The sequence below is a fragment of the Schistosoma mansoni genome, chromosome 1, assembly GCF_000237925.1.
Source record: "Schistosoma mansoni strain Puerto Rico chromosome 1, complete genome".
NCBI classification, from domain to species: domain Eukaryota; kingdom Metazoa; phylum Platyhelminthes; class Trematoda; order Strigeidida; family Schistosomatidae; genus Schistosoma; species Schistosoma mansoni.
Window position 1 is genome coordinate 52,892,643 of NC_031495.1, and position 23,096 is coordinate 52,915,738.

At 33.6% G+C, this 23,096-nt stretch overlaps 1 protein-coding gene across 1 annotated transcript in view; it reads right to left on the reverse strand.

Moving 5' to 3' along the window:
* Window positions 1-3,797: 3,797 nt before the first annotated feature.
* Window positions 3,798-23,096, reverse strand: part of Smp_154760 (egf-like domain protein) — a gene marked incomplete at its 5' end in the record, with an annotated part of 77,323 nt that continues 58,024 nt past the window's right edge. Inside the window, 10 exons of the mRNA XM_018794830.1 lie at window positions 3,798-4,382; window positions 6,977-7,080; window positions 8,307-8,660; window positions 9,333-9,675; window positions 12,205-12,297; window positions 13,681-13,968; window positions 14,259-14,774; window positions 16,454-16,567; window positions 17,326-17,439; window positions 21,981-22,094. Coding sequence (XP_018649203.1) covers window positions 4,258-4,382; window positions 6,977-7,080; window positions 8,307-8,660; window positions 9,333-9,675; window positions 12,205-12,297; window positions 13,681-13,968; window positions 14,259-14,774; window positions 16,454-16,567; window positions 17,326-17,439; window positions 21,981-22,094 — 2,165 coding nt within the window. The 3' untranslated portion in view covers window positions 3,798-4,257. The remainder of the gene's footprint in view (window positions 4,383-6,976; window positions 7,081-8,306; window positions 8,661-9,332; window positions 9,676-12,204; window positions 12,298-13,680; window positions 13,969-14,258; window positions 14,775-16,453; window positions 16,568-17,325; window positions 17,440-21,980; window positions 22,095-23,096) is intronic.

The following is a 23,096-nucleotide window of genomic DNA, read 5'->3' on the forward strand; positions in this document are numbered from 1 at the left end:
ATTATTCTGCGATATTATTTTTTATACCATATTTTCACTTTTAAATAAATAAATAAATGTTTACACGTGATTCTCTTGATTAATATAATTAATACTATCAAGTATTAGTCACTAAACTTAATTAACTACTAATCCCGTCAATCGTCCTTAAATCTTTTACTTCGATACTAATGGGAATTATGCTCGACCGTAGCTGCTACCTTGAGCTGGTGGTCGGGCTTGCCTATTGTGATGACCCAACCGGACTATATTGGCTGGAACATATGTTCCTGTAGGTTCTACCATGCCAGACAGGTCGATTGGAGAACAGTAAGACTAAAAGCAGAAACTCAAGGTCTGAGGGCGAAGTCGTACTGCCGACTGTAGAAACGTGTGACGGCAGTAAAGTGTTTCCCTCGGCCAACCAGCATCTGCAACGATGCTGCCTTCTCACAAGGAACGGTAGGGTTAGGAATGGTCAACCCTAAAAATGTCACGTCTCACTTTACCTCAAGTATCTCCGTCTCCGGCGGTAAGGCCATTGGAAGAACGGAGCTAACACGTCAAAATACTCCCACAAAAAGACCGTGAGCGAGCGACCTCAAGCAGTTGTCCTTTGGGATCTGTGATCACGCTCCCAGGTCGTTAAAATCAACATTAATCCAACTTCACTTTCAGGTGCCTCAAGAAATACCCTTCCACGGTGTGGCAGCCAGGAAGTGATATTAGCCTTCATACACGTAACAGCACACAAGACCAAGTTTGTCACATTCAAATCCTTCCTACACCTTCTAATAACTCTCTTATATCCACGACCAACCCTTCTCACGTCCCTTTATCACCTAGCACCGCTAGGGCAAACGATTCGAGTACATGGAACGTCATTCCTGGTCTCCTGAAACCACGCTCTAAACTACATGTAGGAACTTTTAACGTTCGAACATGATCCCGAATAGGACAACAGGCTTCCTTAGCTAGGAATTTAGAATCTCGCACCATCGATGTGTGCTGCGTCTCCAAAAACGCGCATAAAAAGTCCGAGTAGCGTCATTCATTTGACCTCACCATGTCATAATAAAGAACCAACTCGCTGGCGTAGGTATAGCATTGAGTCCTAAAGTAGGACTAGCTCTTTTAGACTAGATCCCAATAGACAGTCATCTGTTCGCTGTCCGACTAAACAGAACAGTAAGGACTCGGAAAGATAGGGAAACTCGTCGTCTCTGCCTACTCTCAGACTGACTGCAGCTCAGATGATGTAAAAGATGAGTTTTACAGGAAACTTTCCGACCTCCAAAAAGCTAGGCTCTCTGATGTAGTAATAGTGGCCGGTGACTTTAATGCACAAGTAGGTAAACTAAGCGAAATGGAAAGACACGTAGGTGGATCTTATGGTGTCGTGGCTCAAATAATAGGTAATGGCGACCTTCTGTTGCAGCTATGCTGAGATAACCGCCCGTTTCTTGCAAATACTAACTTTAAGCACAAGGAAAAACATCTTTTGTTATGGTGACCCTCGAATTCGTCCCAACGTTGGAGAGGTTCGGTAGAATACTGTCGCTCATTCTGGAGCACATGCTCAGATTCAGATCATGCTCTAGTGCGAGCGTGTATCTGTCTGTGTCTTACTGGACGTAGGAAAGACGCTGCAATGAAGCCTCTCAGGGTTCTACTTACTGATAGGCAAGCTAAGAATATATTTCAGGAACAACTGGAAAAACAGTTAGGCAGACATGTATGTTGTGTCCACTCTGAGGCAGCTTGGAATGAAATCTAAAAAGCTAAGGAAACAGCAGTGATATCTGCTAGTACGGTAAACCATAAGGTTGGGGAGAAACACTGGATCTCAACAGCATCTACCGCACTGCTAAATACTCGAAAATTCGTCCCATCTGGCTCTGAACATAACGAAGAGCGGAGTCAGCTTAAGCGCAGGCTAATAAGAAGCCCACGCAATGACCGCGAACAGTGGTGGGTAGCGAAAGCAAGAGAGATGGAAAAGGTAGCGGCAATAGGCAACAGCTGACAACTGTTCAGACTTGTTAAGGAGACCGTTATTAGGAACCCAACTATCAGCGAAACTATCTCGGAAAAAGATGGACATATTATTCATTCCCAATCCAAGAGATTGGATCGATGGGCAGAACACTTTGGGGATCAGTTCAACCGACCTTCAGTCGCACTTCGGTTTCCCACGATCCCCAGTCAACCTGAATGACAAGTTGATATAAGTCCACCAACTCTTTACGAGGTTGTGAAAGCTATAGGAAATCTTAAGCGAGGGAGAGCAGTAGGCCCTGACAGGTATACTCCTGAGATTTTTAAGTATGGTGGTCCAGTACTAGCAGCGAAATTTACTGCTTTGGTATATATATATATATATATATATATATGGTTCGGCACGGAGCTCCGAAAATGAAAGTTCGTTTATTTGAAGCGCAGTTTCAGGTTTAAAGTAGCACTTGTCGATCCAAGGGACCGCTGTATTAGTAGTTTCCGTTATGTTAGCTCCAGTCATCTCTAATTGGAACCAGAAATCCTTTATACAAAAGGTCTATCTGTGCTTTCTTATTTTGATAGCTTCCGTTTGTGGAAAGGTACAATCTATGGAGATACCACTTATCTGTGCTAAACATTTTATCACTACTGGGGCGCGGTATAGTTGGTAGTTTCCTTTATTTCTAACAATACTCTCCCTAGTCTAATTAGTTGTAATTTATGAGAAATAGATATGAACTAATGAAATAACTTCCTGGAGCCAGTCTAGGTGGGTTTTCCAGTTGACTATTAGCTGGGTAGTTCATAGTTCAGATGCTACTCTACCCATTATTATTATTGAGTAATGAATGTACTTCATCAGTCGAATACTTGGTTATTTGCTCAAAACATTTGATTAATTCATGGGGTCTCATTATTTTTCTTTGTTTTTGTTTGGATACAAAATACTGTTTCTGTGCTACATATTTAGTGTAAGTGGTTTATTCATTGAAAAATTATCGACATGGTTGTCTACTCTTTTAATGTTTGAAGTAATAAGTGCGGATTTTTGTGTAGTCATCATCGGACCAAACGACACCAATAGATTTAGTCGATTAACATTTCAATTATCATACACTGTATTTTTACTACAATAACGCCAAAATTTTGTGTGAAGCAACATTTGGTCCCCAAGTTGTACCGATTTCTTATTGTTTATAAATATTATTCCTCTGTTGGAATTAGTCTATCTGGTTTGATCATAATCGCTACAAATATGAACAGTAACTTACTCCTGTAATATCTAAATCGCAAAAACATAGTAAAACAACTTATACATCGTGTTGAATACAAGTAGTACTAAAATGATAAGGTACTAGTACTCAAAATGTACGTAGAAATATTGAAGCTCCTTTTCAGGTAACCAATAATAGTCTAGAAAAGATTAGTTAATGGTTCAAACTATGAATTTGTTGAGCTTGAAGATACCACCAGTATTGTAGTTTGACAACTATTAACCGGTAACACCTATAATCGAATCGTGCCCCACTCAGTTAAAATCAGAAGTCAGAAGCGAAAAAGGTTGGAAGATATATTTGATGCGTTATCAATAGATCGAGGAGCGATTAATCTAATATGGCTAGTGATCGTAGGAGGTGTTTCCTACGCTGTGCTGTAACGTGATCTGGTGCGGATGCATGACTGAACACCTTCAGCCAAACAAGTCCACTAAAACTAATGTGGTCAGCATCCAATGTCGAAAACTTAAGAAGCTATTGATTTTGAGCAGCTACAAGCTACTAATATTGACCACAAATTGTGTATACATTATAAAAATAAACTATGTTTTAGTGTTGAATATAATTTATTAGGATATAGTAACATCAAAGTTTAAATATTACACAAAAAACTAATTCTAAGAGAAGTATTCAGTTCATATATATCAGCTTTAAGTTCATGAATGAGGTTAATTAGATAAAATTATTTCAGATAATATAACCTATTTCATCAATTGTAACTCTTCAAATTCATATAGATAAAATACAACATGCAAATATGATTAAATGTAATACAAAGATTGATATTTCAAGAATAAACCTTTCCTAATAATGTTTTAATTCTAAGTGTAAACAACTTTTATGAATGTTTAAATGTAACATATGATATTGAAATTGTGAAGGAAAATTCAAAATTTCAATTTCCTAACAAATCAGTAACATAAATATTAGGTTAATGAAAATTGAAAAATATAAACTGGGATAAAATGATATTGTCATTTCATTTAATTATAACTGATACATTTTACATTTCTTTATGACATCCAGGCTCATTATCGGGACATACACATGTACGAGATCTACCACCATCATTCGGTAAGCAAATATAACGACATCGTCCATTAGAATAAGTACATGGATTAGTTGAAGCTAAATGGGTAATAAATATCGATAAAAATATAAGAATTAATTGTTTTGAATAATTTAAATCTTAGATTCTATCATTTATGGTTGAGGTATGTAGATAGAAGTATTTTATGGTCGTCATAAAGACGACGCATCCATCTATCAAGACATGAATACTAATAATGAATAATTGTTAACAAGAAAAGTCTTTTTCCAATTACAAAGTTGATGATAAATCAAATTCCTAAAATTTACGTCGATTAGATGAAGAGTTGACTAGCAGGTGTTAATAAAGAAGTAAATGTGCATACTATTATAGCGTCGGTTACTACGTTAATCCCACATAACGTATTCTAGCTTCTGGACAAGTCAATATATTTATTCTACTTGAGTCACATTTTGATCCTGTCAATTATTCGCTTATCAACCTTGACTGTTTCTATATGAGCGTATGTGTGTGCATATCTTATCCTATTCATCATATGTCTGTAACTGATTTTTGTGTGACTATAAATATTAATTAACGCTTGATTAAATGGAGTTGTCTCACACGCCTTCTCCACCGCGCGTCATTTCGCTTCATCCCTCTGATTTCCTGTCCAGATCAGTGAGTTTACAAAATATATGTATTCAAAAATCCATTCTCATATTCGGTTTAATTAATTCTGTTATTCACTAACGCGATTTCAGTCGATAATTATATACGAGGATAGGCGACATATGTATTTCGGAGAAAATATTTTATAGAGAAGTGATTACAGCTGTTGATCAGGAGATTAAGTGTTAGTTTGCCCTTGAAAGACTTACGAAAAGAGTAAATAAATCCTCTGAAGACTTTTTAATTAGGGACTGTTGGTCGAGTCAGAACGTATGAGAAACCGTCAGCAAAACTGCTAACCCCAAATGTCATTAATCATGGCTGCCCACTATCCTCATTTTTTTATTCAATTTTATCATCAATGTCCATTTAGGAATAAAACTTTTCTTCGACAAACTTCTCAGGGGTCAGTCCTCTACCTGGAAATTCGCCTGTCGATTGAGAATAATCAGATTACATATTCTTAATGAGTGAAGACAATGACAAACTGCAGAATCACTTAATCGTTTTGAGCGAAAATGTTAGTATGTTTCGAATGCGAAATGCTGCTTCAGGACTGGTTTGCATAAACACCTGAACTGATGATAAGGAGTTAAGTAGTTTTATTGCGTTGACCATCTCACTTATCTTGGAAGTCTTATCGGCACTGGTGGTTTGGTGTCTGACGAAATTTCGGTTGGCTCTTGAAAACGTGTGTCGCTTGTGGCGTAGACGAAATGTTCGTCCGCAGCCAACGGACATGCATACTCCACAGCAGTCCGTTTTGTACTATTTTACGTCCGTGAAACATAGTCTATCAAAGTAGAAGATATTGTCTTCGAAACATTGCTTACGTTTTGTGAGATGACCGAGTAAGCAGTATTGGACTTAGACATAAGGTAATTGATAAGATTAACAAGTCGGTTGATGAGATAATAAAATTTTCACAGTCTGAGGTGGTTTTGGAATGTTATGTATCCCCAACCATAGCCGATTTAAATAAGTGATGCTTGTGAGTGCAGAAGTAGGTTGAAAAAAAGCTAGTGGTGTTCAAAACAAAATATGATATTGGTTCTATTAAGTCGGTGACTAATGATTTGAGGAATTATTATGTGTTAACTACCCGGTTCGCTCTATAACCGCGATCAATAGTTGGAGACGTTAGGTAACATCCTCCAGAATCAATTACAGCAGCGTAGATCCATCTACTTATTATCTTCATCCGGAAGCAAGTTCTGATACTTTCCTTTTTTATGATACTCTCAAGATAATTAGGCAATAAACTGTATAGAGATTTGATTTTTGATGAATATTCTCAATAGTAAACGGACGTTTATGAAAAATTTGACCTCATTTAATTCTAGTTGTGAATAAGAAAGTGAATCTTTAAAATAATGATCAATTTCTGATAAAAATTTCATGCTATGTGGTATGGAAATTAGACCTGCGTGAAATATTTCAGAGGAGGCTATGGATATTCCACAACGACAATAGTAAACTTCCACATTATTTACGAGAATGATGATGTAAGTTGAAATAAAATATGGTTTGTCAATAGAAAAATAAACCATATGTCTACAGGTAACTAATGTATTGCTCTAAATATTAGACTATGAGATTCAGCTTCTGATAAGATCTCAAGTTTAATTTATTCACCAAGTGTTGCGCTTGACTGTAATGTGGATAAAAGGTATGCAGCTAACTTCCTTTTTTCAGACTAGTTCTCCAAACAGGTTCTCTCATTATATTCTAAGTAGGGGTGAATGCGATCAGGATGATCATACTCCTGTAACCTATTGCTCACAAACGAAAAGCTATCAGGAAATGAGTCCTAACATAATTAATTAACAATAGTCTGGGTACAGAAAACCGCTTCTTCTTCATTTTATAAAAATTACATGTATTACGCAATAAGTAATATAAAATCAAATACCAATAGAATGGTCAAATTTGTTTTCAAAAAGATGATCTTAATCAAAGTTTATTTATTAAGAATTTTCTGTTGAATTATGTAGAATGAATTCAAAAAATCTGAAATTACCTTGTGGACAATCACCTAGTACTGATAAGGCTTGGAAACGATTAGAACAACAGACATAACGGACACGTATTCGGCGATCAGGATTGATAGAGTAATAAACTGTCCTAAATTTATGGAGAAATGTAAATATTTAGAATATTTTTAGTAATATATCAAATAGTTTATTGCAAGTTAATGTTTGAACTTGTTAATATTTTGATCGTAAATTTCTTTTTTCAATGAAGTCGATGAGACATTTATAACGTTAGAATTATTGAAACAAGGATAAAAGCAATGCCTATAGAAATGTCAGTCTATAAGTAGACCGTTCTTTTTCATTATTTTAATATCAGTTTGAAGAACATTGATCAAAGAAGATAAGGGGACAGATTACTTAGTTAAGAGGCCGAAAATCACAGTTGGCTGTATTCCATATTTTCTCTTATGTACCAGAAATTCTCTGGTTTCATACATTCTTCCTGCCTTTTTTCATACTATTGGTCCATTTTAGCTTTTGTCAGTGCTATTGTTTTCACTTTTTTTTCTGGTATCTCAAACTGGCACGTAATTCGACATCATCCTAGAGCGCTTATGGCTGTTTTCAACAAGATTATGAAAATTCATTGATTGTTAATAACACGAAATGTTTGGTGAAACAGGGCAAAAACTATTCGTTCCATAAATGAAGTGGTAATATTGTACAGATTGAGGAGGAAGAACCTTGCAATCTAGAAACAAATAAAAATGCTAGTACTTAATTAGCGCTTTATTTTACCTCAAAACACAACCTAGAATAATTTCTAAAAAGTCAAGGAAGTGAATAGAGATTTTTCAAAAAGCGCCATAGAAAAATCCAACAGGATAACGTATAATTTCTATTCTGAACCATATATGATGAAGTTTAAAGTCACTAAGTTTTATGGTCTCTAAGACCCCAGCCGGAGAATGGTTATGCACTAACAAATCTTGTTTCTTCATGCCACATGAGGCAAAATTAAATGACACGCTTATCTTCGGAAAATTTATATCAGACTTCATGTTTGGCGGCAACTTGTGAAAACTAACTATTTACGAACTGAGACCTATTGGACAATCTATAATTATCAAACTTCCATAGATGGTTTCCTTGCATCCATCAGCTCAGCTCAGGCGTCGACCATCCACTTTTAAACCTTCCAGAATAGTAAAAGCACCTTTCCCACTTGATAGGAGTGAGTAGGATTTACCTATCATAGACGATAAATTTAGCCTATGGAAATTTTTGTAAAATTACTTAATTGATAAATAGTATTCTTAAAAGTAATTTACTTCACTCCACTTATTATAAAAACTTATTGCAAAAATCGATTACTTTGTAGCGTCTGTCCACAATAATGTTCCTTTATACTGTGTCATACCAAACGATGGTTCTTCAGAAGGACTAAATTCTCTTATCTTTTCATTGGTTAATATCTCTCTTCCCGTTTGACCTAATCGTGCACAATGTAATTCAGTGACTAATCCAAACATTCCTTTAGAAGATCTTTGCATCCAGCATAATTTTCCAGCGGAATTACCATTAACTGGTGTTGCAGGTGATATACTAATTGCCAGTGGTTCACCAGTTAATTGTAATAATTGCTCCTCATTTTCACCAGACATTGAAGCTACTTGAATTGTACCATTCGGTCTCCAACCGTCTGTGTATATTGCCCAGTACATTAGACTGATTGTAGTAGTAAAAATAAATGAGCAAGTAAATACGTGTATATACGTCTCACGAAAACGAATAGTTTGGAAATTCAATGTATAAAAGGCATTGAAATTTAAGCATATGAGGGATTTTTTCTTTATTTTACTTAATTGTAACATTCTTACGTAAGCACAATGTAAACCGGTGAGTATTATCCCTACCAATAGTTATATTGGCAGGTAGAATTATAATCTATCACACAATTAATATGATGCGTAATCGTGTATCTGAACGAATAGATAGATTTGATTTTAAGTGGGAGTATGCTAACGATGGAGTAATTTTATAATAATAATATTCTTATATTCAAGACTAGTGTTTGAAATCATTGTCATTTCGTTTAAATATTCGGTAGCTTGAAGCTAGTTACACTAAACTTGAAGGTAACATAATAAATAATGGAATGCATCGAGAGTTGAGTATAGCGAATCATATTTAGAGCCATTAACAGAAACTCCAGATACAAGACAATTAAAGGGTTATAATTAAAACGTTCCGAATAGAAAGTCCGACACTATTAAAGTACTCACGTTAGCTCCAAAGTTATCTAATCTTTTAGAAAACGGAACGTATGTAAATATGTATAATACTTACATCTCTAATAATATTACTGCGTATAAATCCATCGATATTCTTTTTACTTACCCTAATGTGGAATGCAAAGCTAGTCCAGCGAAATTCTGTTGTTCAGAAGAAGTTAAGCTATGTAAACTTTCAAGTGTATAATGAATATTTGGTTTATTTGGATTGAATACCATAATTTTCCCAAAGGCCTCTTCCCAGGCAAATACATTTCCAGATAATGAATCTACCGCCAAATTACGAAATCGGTTAAATTGAGAAGTGTATATTTCTTTTGTCACCAACTTATTTTGTCCAGAGTTTGAATTACCCCATCGGATAGTATGACCATAATCAGATGTATATATAATTCGTTGACTATTACAATCACCAACCATGGAGACACGTCCATACTTGTTATTTTCAGCTGCATAGAACAATATAAACAGAAGTTACCGCTTACAGTTAACATAAAGATTAACTTGAAAAAAATCTAAAAAGTATGTGCATATGGATAAAGTAGGTTAAACTGAAAATGATGCATCTGGAGACTCTTACAATGATAAATTATGGCATTGGTAATTATTTTATAGTAAATTACTTGTTACGGAACTGACATTTAAATACTCTTGTTTTAAAATATCTTGATAAATTAGATTTAAATTACTTAATACTAACTCTCTTTTGTATCACCTGATTAATCCAGGAAGCTGAGATCGGAGATTTGTGGAAAGAGATCAATTTGAAGTTAGTTTTCACCACAGATTAACATCAAACGATTAATCATGTAAAACCAAGGTTTGGTTCCTGAATGTTTTTACACCTTAATTTTGAACTGTTTAGCATTACACATCCGGGATCAAATCTGATACCTTCAGTTATCTAGTTGAGGACGACACATATAAATTTCTAGTTCGGATTTCAGTAGTCCACTCTCAAAATTCGGTTAAACTTCCATATTGTGTGACAATATTTCAGTGTTGTCGATAACCTCGTCGAACTGCGACGATCACCGTCTAACACTAGAACTTCAGGAATCTATTCCGAAGTCAGTCGCTATACAGTACATGATTATTTTTAGGTTTATTTAAATCGAAGTTTTTTGAGAAACTTTATATTAGAACAAAACAACTCTCTAACACCCCAAGATTTTCAAAAGTTCTTCAACAGATTTCAAACTGTAATAAAATTAATTTCAAAAATTAGTTAGTGTACTTTTGAAACATTATGGAATGTGTAGAATTATGAAGCATAATATCTACTAAAATTATATTAAAGACTATTTCATTTGCTAAATAGTCAAGAATCGTATAAGTATTTTGAAGTGAAAACTGAATTATTGGTAAGAAATTTTCGGCTCATGATCAAAAACTGAACTTTTGAAGAAACACCATGCACTTTACGATAACTTGCCTTTACTTCACTTTCAAAGATTATAGTTTTTAATAGTCTCAAATGTTTTTAATCTCTTCTCGATTTCTGTTGATTCATTTTTATAGAATATTTTGTTCCTTTCCAGATAAGGAAATATCTGGAGTAGTTTGAGAATTGCTGAATTCAGTAAGGGAGTTCGTTTCTTCGTTAAAAAAACACCTAAATATTAAATCCGGTTGATTGAAATTGCTTTTCAAATATTATGGCTAGATTTTCAGTTTCATTACAGTTCAATAATTGGAAATGGTTATGTGAAAGGGTTTGGATATACTGCATGACGGATTCCAAAGTTTCATTTCTGTATTAGCCAAATGATTAAAATCAATCGAACATCCTGAGATGGGACTAGTTTTTCTTCTCTATAGAACTAAACCAGTAAATATTCAGAAATAGGTTTAGAAGCTTTGAAATGACACTTATTTGTCAGGTTAGTGTAGTACGTAAATGTAACCGTAAAGCTTCAAAAACTATTTCGTTGTATTAGAAAGTATTATTATGCAATTGGAATTTAATTAAAAATAAAACTAAGGTCTAATCAGTTTTGTAGGATATGAGTAGCTCGAAATTAGAAGTCCAGTGTAATTAGAAAGTTCATTGAGTAGCAGCTGCGTTCTATGAATTAAGTGTAGTTTTATAGAACTTGAGATAAAGCGCACTGAATTTTTATATTAAGCAGTTTACGGAAGTCACCACTTAGAACTGATATGGATATTATAAGTGATAGTTATAATTCCATCACAACTATTGTCTAGATAAACGCCATATTAGTTGTTGTGTATGCTACATATTTCTGTCGCTATAAGTAGTATGTAGCACCAATAGGAAGTGGAAAACCTGACAGCAGAAGGCTAAAAAGATTGAGTTCAGGAGAATAGAAGCAAAAATAGAAAAGAATTGTGGACTTGAAGAATCGTAAAGAAAGTGAAGGACAAGTGATGGAGATTCACAAATGAAGTATTCAATGTATGATTCGCATATTTTACCAAGAGATTCTGTATTCCAATAGAATCGGTTATCACCCCATGTATTCCTGTTAGCAACATTACCTATTATTCAGTGACCAGTTGCAGTTCGAATATTTCGCTTACAGCATCACCGACTAATATACTAGATGAAGAGGATTGAATCCTATAGGAAACATCAACTCCTTCAAGAATAGAGATCACACCGTTGATGACAAATGCCTACTTCCATAAAACTAGGTTCAGTACCTTTTGTCATTCGCTTTCAACCATCTAATATTCAATTTTTTCAAGTAATAATATCTTATTGTTGACATGGAATAAATAAATATCATTCCATGTACGTGACAATGAAGATGTGCAATGTTGCATCTTAAATCGGGGAAATCATTACAAACTTCTTAAACTGTTAGCCACATAATACCGTAAGACGAATATCATACTGGTCATATCAACTGATCCTTGAAAACGATCAAATATACAAATGAGTATATCACATAAACCATAACATGTCATGCAGATAAATAATGACATAGCATGATTCTCATTATATCACTTACCAATATTCCATAGAGTAGCTTTGGTTACATTTGAATCGGTAGATTGTGTCATTAGAATCCCATCATCACTTGTAAGTAGCACAGTGAATGGAACTTAAAAATCAAATTGATCAAAAGTTTTAGGATTATATTTTTCTTCAATATAACAGTTTGAAAGATTGTTAAAAAGCTAAAGATGAATAACTACTCAAGAAAATTTTTAATGCCAATGTTTACCATTTCTATCACGTATTCGTTTTATAATAGTCAACAGATTTCAATGGAATATTCTATTATTTAGGAATTATTTAGACCTGCTACTCAATTCTGATCAGGGCTCTATTCATTTTAATGACCATGTTTTGATGAAATGAAATGATTGATAGTCATGACTTTAGTAAGATGATTTGATGTGATGAATGCAAACCGAATCATCGTGAATTTTTCACGGCAAAACTGGTATCTTAAGAAAGACAATTCATTACAGACAGAGAGTAGGACTTAGAGTAGAAAAACTCAGGATAAATTGGAATCCCAGGTCCTATAAATTTGATTATATAGGCCTTTATCTTTCCTGTTACAAAACACAATATAAACAATTTATAAAAACTTTCATATAAATTTGAGCGAAAAGTTTTATGGTAGTTGGGCCACGACATTGAGGAGGAAAATTATATTCGTAAAAATCACAGCCATACATTTGATTTCAATGGTACAAGAATCCTTTATATTTCATACAAAGTGAGATTAACAACTGAAGCTTTACACTTATGGGTAAATTCAAACAATTTTAATGGGAAAGATGGAATACAATTATCTGTCTCATGGCAACTAATAATTTATATGTAAACCTGAACTTAATTTTACTAACTTAAATCCATCTTTTATTATGTGGACAGCAATCATTACTTTCACTTGTTTTAATCAGTGCGTTTATCTGAACAATCAGCTTGGTCAAGATGTTTGTTTATTTATCCTCATTTTATGCATGCTGTGACACGTTTGATTAATATCATTTAGTAAATTCTCATAGTTGAAAGCATGAGTCAATTGAAGCTAGACCACCAAGGAAAACCTGGAAGCACTGGACGGCCGTTTCGTCCTAGCTTCGGTCTAGCTTAAACTGACTCATGCTTTGAACTACGAAAGTACTAAATCTCCACAAAACCCCTTCTGATTTAGTAAATTGTTTATTTTCATCAAATAAATTTTTCTTGCATTTGATCTACATGAATATACATAAAACGATTATCATAACACGATTTTTTTCACTTTCCATACCAAATGTCTCATACGCACTGTAACGAATCATATTTTCAACGTTGTTAACCTACGTGGACCTTTGAACTAAATACTTAAGTTTGATCATGCTGATGTTTGATCATTTTTCCTTGAAAAAGCTTAGATCAAATTACTAAAAAAAACTCAGTATTTCTAAGACTGAATTCATTTAGCCAGAAATACTAAATTATTTCAAAGTTAAATTTACAAACATACTTGCTGATTCTTCCACATTTACATCTATGAAAGCAGCAACATTCCCTGCACGGCACTCATACCTTCCACTATCAGTTATTGTAGGTTGATTTATGAGCAGAGAAATTTCATAGCCGTCTTGTTGTCTAGTTTTAGTCACTATTGGTTCTTGAGCAGAATGTGGTTTAATCCACTGGCCAGAATATGACTGATCGCTCCCAGTCACGAAACATCTTAATTCAAGTGGATGAGATATATCTGTAATATGCATTACTTCTCCCTCTCCCATTATTAGAACTTTTATAGAATCTGGAAGAAACAGATACATAAATTTATCATATTCATTAACAACGTCATTTTTTCAAGATGATTGTCATTAATGATTTCATGCAAGAAAAATAGTAGGCAATAAAACATACATTTTGCTGTACATTAGGTAACAAATGTAAATCGATCTGAAGTCGGAAAGCTTTCTGATAAAAATAGGTCACCTACACTAGCTGAATCTAGGTCTCTCTCTTCACAAAACTATCATTTATGAATAAAGAGGTCAAGAAAGATATTTCTTGGAAAATTAATACATTGATGACCGAACTTACCTTGTCTAACTGGAATTCGTTCACAAAATGTTTGTCCATCTCCACGATAACCAGATGGACAAATGCATCTTTCGTTTTCACGATCACAAATTGCACTCGAATGACACAGCTTACAATTCCAGTAGCAACCTCTCTCTCCATCTCCATCATAACCTGATCGACATTTACACGTCCCAGTATATCGATCACACTCCGCATTTCGTGTCCTACAGCCTCCACCGCATGTAGGATCAATGGTGTGTGATGATGTGGCATCTTCTCTACCTACACTTTCAGGCTTGCAAACAGATACTCCATCTCCAGTGAAACCAGCTTTACAATGACACGAATAAGCGCCATTAAATCTTTCATCCGGTCGACAGACAGCATCCTGATGACAATTATCTTGCACACATTCCATACAGACACCTGGCTGGACTTCAATAAATCCACGAGCACAAATACATCGTCCACCAACACACTGAGCTAGTTCTTTAAAAGGTATACCATTGCAATTACCACAATCTGCTGAAGTTGCTATATTTAAATAGTGATATAAAGAAACACAATATCATCAAATATGTACATCTGCATATATATGATAGATAATTTTCGTTGGTCTTAAAGTATTACTGACAACAAAGCTGTCAAACAACTCATTGTAAACTATCGACAAATCTGCTTAAAAGCACTAACGAATTATTCGTTTCGTAAACGTAAACGTAAACCTGGTACTGAATAGAGAAAATTCGAGCTTCCTAGCCGCTAAGATACCGCTCCCTAAGTAGACCAAATTAGAAATGATAAATTCCCTCGAAAAACGAAACACGTATTATCAAAACTATTTTCGTTGTTGTGCTCGTACATCAATCCCTTAATTTGTACATCGTAAGTATAAATGTTTGATTTTCGTTACTTCCTCAGTTAAACAGTAATGAACTTATCTTATTACTTCTTTCATCTGGGTAGGTTTGCTAGCTATTTTTGTTCAAGATGGTTAAAATTATTTTTTGTTGTTCAAGATTTTACGGTTACATTTTTATTTGATAAGATGAGATAACGTATATCCTACAAGTCCAAAGCCGTAGTTTTTTTTACTCTTTTAAACCAACCAAAAGTACTTATAATTAAAGCAAAATGTTGACGGCTTTCTGAAGTTGAATTCATACATGCACCTCAAAAATGTTTTCACCAATGAATGTTGTCACTCATAATATTTAGATTATGCTTGTCTAATCAGTATAATTAAGCATTAATATTAAGTGGATTAAAAGTGATAGTCATTCGATTATTTGTCTGATAGTTGGAGAACTATTCCAACTTTCAAGAAGTTTCAAATCCTATTTCGACTCGGACAACCAAGACCTTTCCAGTCAACTTGCTATTAATTACTTTCCACAATGTAAGTAACAAATTTGAAGACTTGAATAAAGTTTGGCTTCAGTTGTCAGTCAATTCATTAAGGTAAGATTTCAAAACATTTGATTATCATTCCGAGAGCTATCAGTTTAAATTCAGTTACGTCAAGCTTTTTGTCAATTAAATTTATTTTTGGCTTTTTGTATTCTGACTGTTACACTATTATTACTCTTCACTATCATGTAGTAAGTCATATTTGCTCCTACTTTTGTGTGACATAAAATATTTACTCTCGAATTAAATTTTGAAAGAGTAAATTTCATTTTTCTTGCTCATATGTATAACTTTAAGCTTATATATTCAAAGATCTCGCAACCTTGTTTCTGACAAGTTTTATATGATTTATGTTAGTCGAGTCCAAAATACAAACTCTAGAATATCTTTTTGATATGGTGTTGAATCTAAAGTGGTTGAATAGGTTACTAGCTAAAAAAGCCTCATTTTACAGAAGAGAGTTTGTAAGGGAATTTACATTTTTGGGGAAAAGGTAACCGAATGGCTACAAACATAGAATATTTGTAATTTTGCGACACAATCAATAAAAAACGGTATCGCCAGGGGGGGGGGGTAAAATAATATCGAAATGTGGAAGGTTACAGCAATTAATTATTTCTGTGACAGCCTCAACAGGTTGTAATATTGGTTTGGATCAATCACAGCAGTTTCAACTTCAACTGTTTTGTAACTTTATTTAAAATATCATGTGGGATTATCTTTTTCCAAATAAACAGAAATTTTTAACTGTTAGTGTATTACTACTAGTGGTTCAACAAAAAAATACATAAGATTATATTTACCTCCAGGTATTATATTACACATCTGGTAGCCATCTCCTTCATATCCATCCAAACAGCGGCATCGACCTTCAACACATCTAGCGAACTGATGGCATTGTTCTGCCCGACATAGATCTGAAGTTAATATTTTACAAAAGCAATTATACTGAGTATGCATGGAGATATATTTGACTTCATCTAGGGGTAAGCATATCATGCTATTTTTCAACAAGTACTGAGCATAAAAGACACAAATGCTTAGGGAAGTATATGAAAACATTTTATTGTACCAGGCAGTCGATTTCTCATATGAATATAAAATGGTTTTAAATTAAAGTTTTATCTTTTATTAGTAACTCATTCCAAAAGGTGTTTGACTATGTCTAGTATTTCGATAATGCAATGAGAAGACGAAGTTTATCAGAATTATGTGATATATTAGAAAACGCCAACTAGATTTTAAAAAATTAAACCATTTAAACTCTGTCCTTGGAGTTGAAAGAAGAATTATGTCGCCTCAGGATGAAGTCATGAGAACGATGCCCATTCTACCAACCATAGCAAGAGAAGGAAATATGAAACAACTATATAATACGACGAAGAAACCGGCAGGGAAATATATTAAACCAGAGAGATCGGTTAGGGATAAAGAAGGAAAGACAATCACTGAGATTCAAGAATAGAGGAACAAATGGTTAGAATACTTCGAAATTTATCAAAGGGACTAATTGTTTTATATGTCTAGTATGTTAGGTCTGTTTGTTTTAATGATGTTATTAAGCGTGTTATAATGCCAATAAAGATTGCAAGATAACTATCTAAATAAAAATAAACATGCTTTAATTCAAGTATTTGAAGTCCGTCGGTCTCATTGGGATAGGAACTGTGCTTACCACTTTGTATAGGCTGACAATTCCAATAGCCATCACCTTTATAACCATTTTTACAGCGGCAAAACCCATACTCACACTGAGCTTGTGGATGACAGCGAATACGTGCACATGGATCTATATTAAGGTTTTATAGAATTGGCTGATATAAGACATGGTTATGCAAAAAACGCTTTTAAAAACTCTTCATTTATGTATATCCTGAATCTCCAGCTCAGTATGTATAAACCGATTACTTGATGCTCGAAATTCAGTTATAATTTTTTTTAATGCAAATCTATCACAGTGTTTCACATACATTCTTGATGAGACATATTGAAAGATAAGTTATGTTAAGATTCTTGGATATTCTACAAAATGTACTATGTTGTATATGTGCTTATTCGATGGTGTCTTTAGCATTTCTTAGAATGATAAAAATCTCATAAACCTGGAATGCTCTTGTCCTGTTAGTTTGTTGATCCCAGTGACAGGCCACAGTTTTAGCCTCACAACTTTTTTAACATATACAACATAATGGTATTTATCGTTAAATCTTATTGCAACTGTACTTTTGCACCTAAAAACAAGCTATTGTAACACCATTTAGTTGTTTTGTTAATGACTTCCATGATTATTTGACCTATAGTTTGTACTGTTAGAACAAAGATAAAAACTCGAATAATACAATGACGGCACGAAGTTTATCTTAATTATCTTATATATTATCTCAAAACAATTTTAAAAATCTGAGCACATCTTGTTGGGATATTTATATGTGGGAAGCAAAGGTCATTGTAGAAAAATTTGAGAGTAAGAGAAAAAATAAGGAAATACATAATAAATTATATCATTATGAATATTAAATTAATATTACCAGGTTAGCTTCAATGTAAGTACCAATATAAGGGGTCTAAACGTTTATATGGCTAAAGCCTCATTGAATCGAAATATTTACTGTAGATAAGTTCAAACAAGTCGTATGGTTGATCTTAACCCAGAATTTATGCACTCAAGTAAGGTTGGTGAAAAAATGAGAGTGGTGTTTGTCATCTGCTTTTATTGGGGTATTAAGCTTTATTTGTTTTTATCCACACACATTTAAGCTAGTAAACGTAATGAAATATAACACGATCGTTTATATGCTGTTCTGGGTTTTGGTAAGGTATGAATATTTCTTTTTTAATTATAATGACCTTTGATTCACAGTGCCTTCTACTAATAACCACTTTAAGCCTTCGTTATGGCACGAGGCTATTTAATACTCCTCTGAGCAATAATGTGAAACAGAATTATTTTTAGATCCCAAATGAAGAGTGGTTTTCAACATACTCATAGGTTCATGCCTTCTATTGGGTATCCGTTGTGCATCACATCGTTTAGCAGCTTGACTGCATCCTCGATAGTATTGTAGTGAACAGAACACTGGTTGGGGACAATCGAATGTAAAGAAACTACAGAAAAAATTACAGACTATCTCAGTAAATTCTGACAACCATACAATGAACAGTCAATTTGCAAATTAACAAGCAATTGTCTCAATCTTCACCGTTTCTTCTCTAATTTCATTGTTCATGCAATTTCCTACCGATTGCGCTTCGTTTCAGTTCTTTCCTCATCGGTCTTCTGCCAAAATACATTCTATGTCTGACCAACACCATATACTACTTATATGGATATAAGTAGACCACACCACAGTATTATTATATAGACACAGACAATGCTATCGAATATTCCCTTCATTACACCTCATTTTTATTGAATTGGATAATAACTTCGCTTTTTTCTTGCCTTATCTAAATTTATCATAGGGCCTAATTATTTTGAATCTAAAAACTTTGTTCAGACATTCTCTTGTTATTGTAAATAAGAATCCAAAATATACAGGTTATTAGTGCAGGGGATTTGCGGAGACTGTAGTATTTTCACTGTAGAGATCACGAATTGATCTGAGCTGGATCACTAGTGAAAACCTGGAAGCATTGAACAGTCGTTCATAGATTAACAAATAAAAATATTCTTATAAATAAATCCTCATCAGGTTCTTAAATTATTGGCAATGAACTTTTTTAACGTGGCTATTCCCCTAATTTATAACAGAAGAACCTATTGAGAACTTATTGAAAAGAACATGCTGTACTTATTAGTGGAGAATATGAATTTCATCAAAGGAAATTTCAGTAACTTAGGTATAATATCTGATGACCCCATAAGTTTCTTGCCATGACTAGTTAGGTACTCGTTACATTTGGCTTGTTGAATAAATTTGCTTAACGTACACACGAGTTGCTGAAACGCTAAAAATAATTTATAGCCCAAGAAGATAGAAACTATATAACATTCTCTAAGTTATATTGATCAGCCGTTGACGTTCAATCATTCACCTAGATGACTTAGTCGGCACGTAGTTTGAGAAGGAAAGAAATTTGAAAATGCATCACTTATTAAAGAGGTAAATATTGATGGAGTCACCTAACCTGGTGGTTAAAAAGCCTATCATCGAGTGCAAAAATAACAAACAAAAATCATAGATTTCGTTAGATATTTCAATAACATTACAATTAATTAGCTAGCAACACATAAAATGATGGATAAAAGGGTGCTAAACATTTAACAAAAAGCATGTGCTGTAAGCAAGTAGCACTTGTTAGTTAACAAAAAGAAATCTACACATTTACTTAAAGACAGGCAACACAGCGACTAACTAGAGCAAAAGAACACAAAGTAAAATACATTTTTGATAGTACATTTATTAAATATTGAGCACAAAACACGGACAAAACCTGTCTATTTAACTACTTCCAAAGAAAGCGTGCACACATAAATATACGCTGACACAATCAATTCCTCATGCTAACTTTCTAATTAAGTGAATACCTTGCCACATTTACTCACCTTCACTTTTACGTCTACACTCACTGTAGCCATCACCCTCAAAATCTTCTTTACAACGACAATACCCGTCGTCACATTTAGCATTTTCATGACACCGAACATTCGCACAGCGATCTGAAAATATTAACATTTCTCTCTTAAATTATTTAAAGTAGTACTGTACTGGTTGTTGCACAGTCGAGAAGCATACTGCATATCATACACCGCATGCATATTGATGCATATTGAAATAATTTAAAATATTTCCATGAATTAATTCATGTTGTATTTATGAATTTGGTTACAGCAGTTGACTAGAAATCCGTCACTAAATTATTACTGGGTTTATTTCAACGTTCCATTATGATTACTACCATTTTAAGCTTAATATAACACCTAAGTCACTTTGAAAGCTAATACAGGAGGTGCTTTCTTCATTTTATATGAGCTAGTACAGTCAAACTGTTTTTAAAGACGCGAGACCTGAAGTGTGATGACTTTTCTTTTCCAGAATTTTCTTCATGCATTAGTTAATTCTATGAGCAGATGTGAATAATTTTATTTAAATATTTGCACATGCAAACATTCATATCAAAAAGTACAGTAAATAAGTAGTTTCGAAAAATGAACCTATCGGATGTTTACAGAATTATAGAAAACAGTAAAAATTGAAAGGGGAACGTTGCAGCAAGAAAACCTTCGACTTCTGGTGAACTATAAATATATATATATATACATAATTTCTTGGTTTAAAGTTTAGTAGGCAAAATAAATAGATTTACAAGGTATGCATCTAATAGGTAGAGAAATAAGTAGTAAACATTCATAAACAAAATGAAAAATGATAAGTGGGTATTCAATAAAGAGATTGTATAAAATGAGATGAATATACGAGAAGTTCCTCAAAATCACGTCAAGAATAGTGACAGTGTACATTTTGTCTAAACATATAATAGCTGTTTAAAAATATGATCAACAATACTTTTGTTGGATAGAAACTACTTTCTTGCATTTCGAGTAATCACAGTGGTTTAGAAAATGTTCCTATCGGTTTGAAGCACTTCAAAGATTCTTTGGCTATTTTCGTTTTATTATCGAGATATGGACGTGTTTAGGTTTACGTTAATCTTTCGATATGCTAGTCAGTGAATTATGGGACGACAACTTTGTTAGAATATTTTAGGCTTTCGAAATCTGCAGCTAATTATGACTACAGTATTTCCATAGTGACTTCAAAATTTTATTCTACTTTATTGAACAGAATAATAATTTCTAGTCTTTATCCTAAAGTATTTTACAGAGATCCACACATAGATGATGTCGTAATTTACAAAAGAAAGGCAAATTACGATGATTTGATGCAATACTCAAAAATGTATTGTACACGGGTAAAGTTCCCATAGTGACACGACAGTAACTCTGAGACCATATGAAGTGCAGTGAACGAGAAAATAGTGTGGACAACTTAATGCTAAATTAGAGAATCTATTAGTAAAAACTGAAAACCATGCAGTAAATAATTCATTTGCAAAATATCTATCAATCGTCTCAGACTTGATTGTTCCTTCATTTCCATACCAATCGCTCTCTGTTCTCGTTCCCTCCTCGTCGATCTTCTCAACCTTCTGCCGCCAGGCACTCCACTTTCGATTGGCGATACATACTACTTATATCCGTTGACATCAGTAGCACACACCACAATAGTATTTATATGAAGTTTTGAAATAAAGAATAATAAAGATGCAACGGAAGTGCTATAGTCAAGACAAACTTATATGGTAACTTTAAGACATGCATTATTCTACCTTGAGTGATTCGTTTACACTCGTAATATCCGTCTCCTTCGAAACCAGAGGGACAGAAACAATAACCATCAGTACATTGAGCATCTGGATGACATCTCACTCGTGAGCACTTATCTACCAGTAATAATTTGAACAATTCGTAATGAAATATTAAGTGAAATGATAGAAATGTTGATTTATTTTAACATCGCAATGAACAGAATAATAAAGTTTCATCATTCCTCGACTTAGGGCAAAACGCTTCATTAAAGAGTAAAAAAAACTATTTCATGTTGATCCAAGTTTAAATAATAAAAAGAACTATTTAGACCAAATATTGAGTACATGCATGCAAATCTGATCACAATAATGTAGTACCTTTCAGGTCAAAGATGATTCTAGGTGAAAGATGTTTGTGTATTCGTGTCCATGTGGGTGACGTATAAATAAAAATGACCAAGTAATTTGATTAGTAATTGTTTGTGATATGATTTCGGACACGTTAAATAAAACTGTATGATTAGATTCTCTAAATAGTTGGATAGTTAGTCCTTTTTGGTTGAAAATATTAAAGATTCAGAGAACACGAATTGATCCAGTTACTTACCTTGTTTTATAGTTGTCGAAACCTTTTTAGATCATTTGAACATGTTAAATATCATTCTGATGGTTACTTACTGTGGCATACATTACTGATGTATAGTTGATTTGTAGATTTTTAACATCGATAGGATTATTTAGTTATTTAAAGTAACTTTATTATACTCTTAAATAAGTTAAGACTTCACGAGAAGATTCTTCGGAAGAAAATTGCCGCATTTCAGTACGTTTTTATTTATTTTCTTAATAAGTGACAGACGTTAGTCTACAAAGAGCCAAGAATTTAATTTCCTAGTAACCAGGATGTCATAAATACATATCTACTTTTAATGTTAAGAACTATATATCCAAATTTTTAATGAATCTGAAATTATTAAGTCAACCCTTAGTAACTTTACTTATGAGATATTAAACAGTTTTTAACTTATTAACTTTGAGTTAATTAACAACTATTTAATTCTATTATTAATAATCTTCATTCATTTTTGTTGAAAACATTATGATAAACACTTAGTATTGTTTGTTTGAATCTTCCCA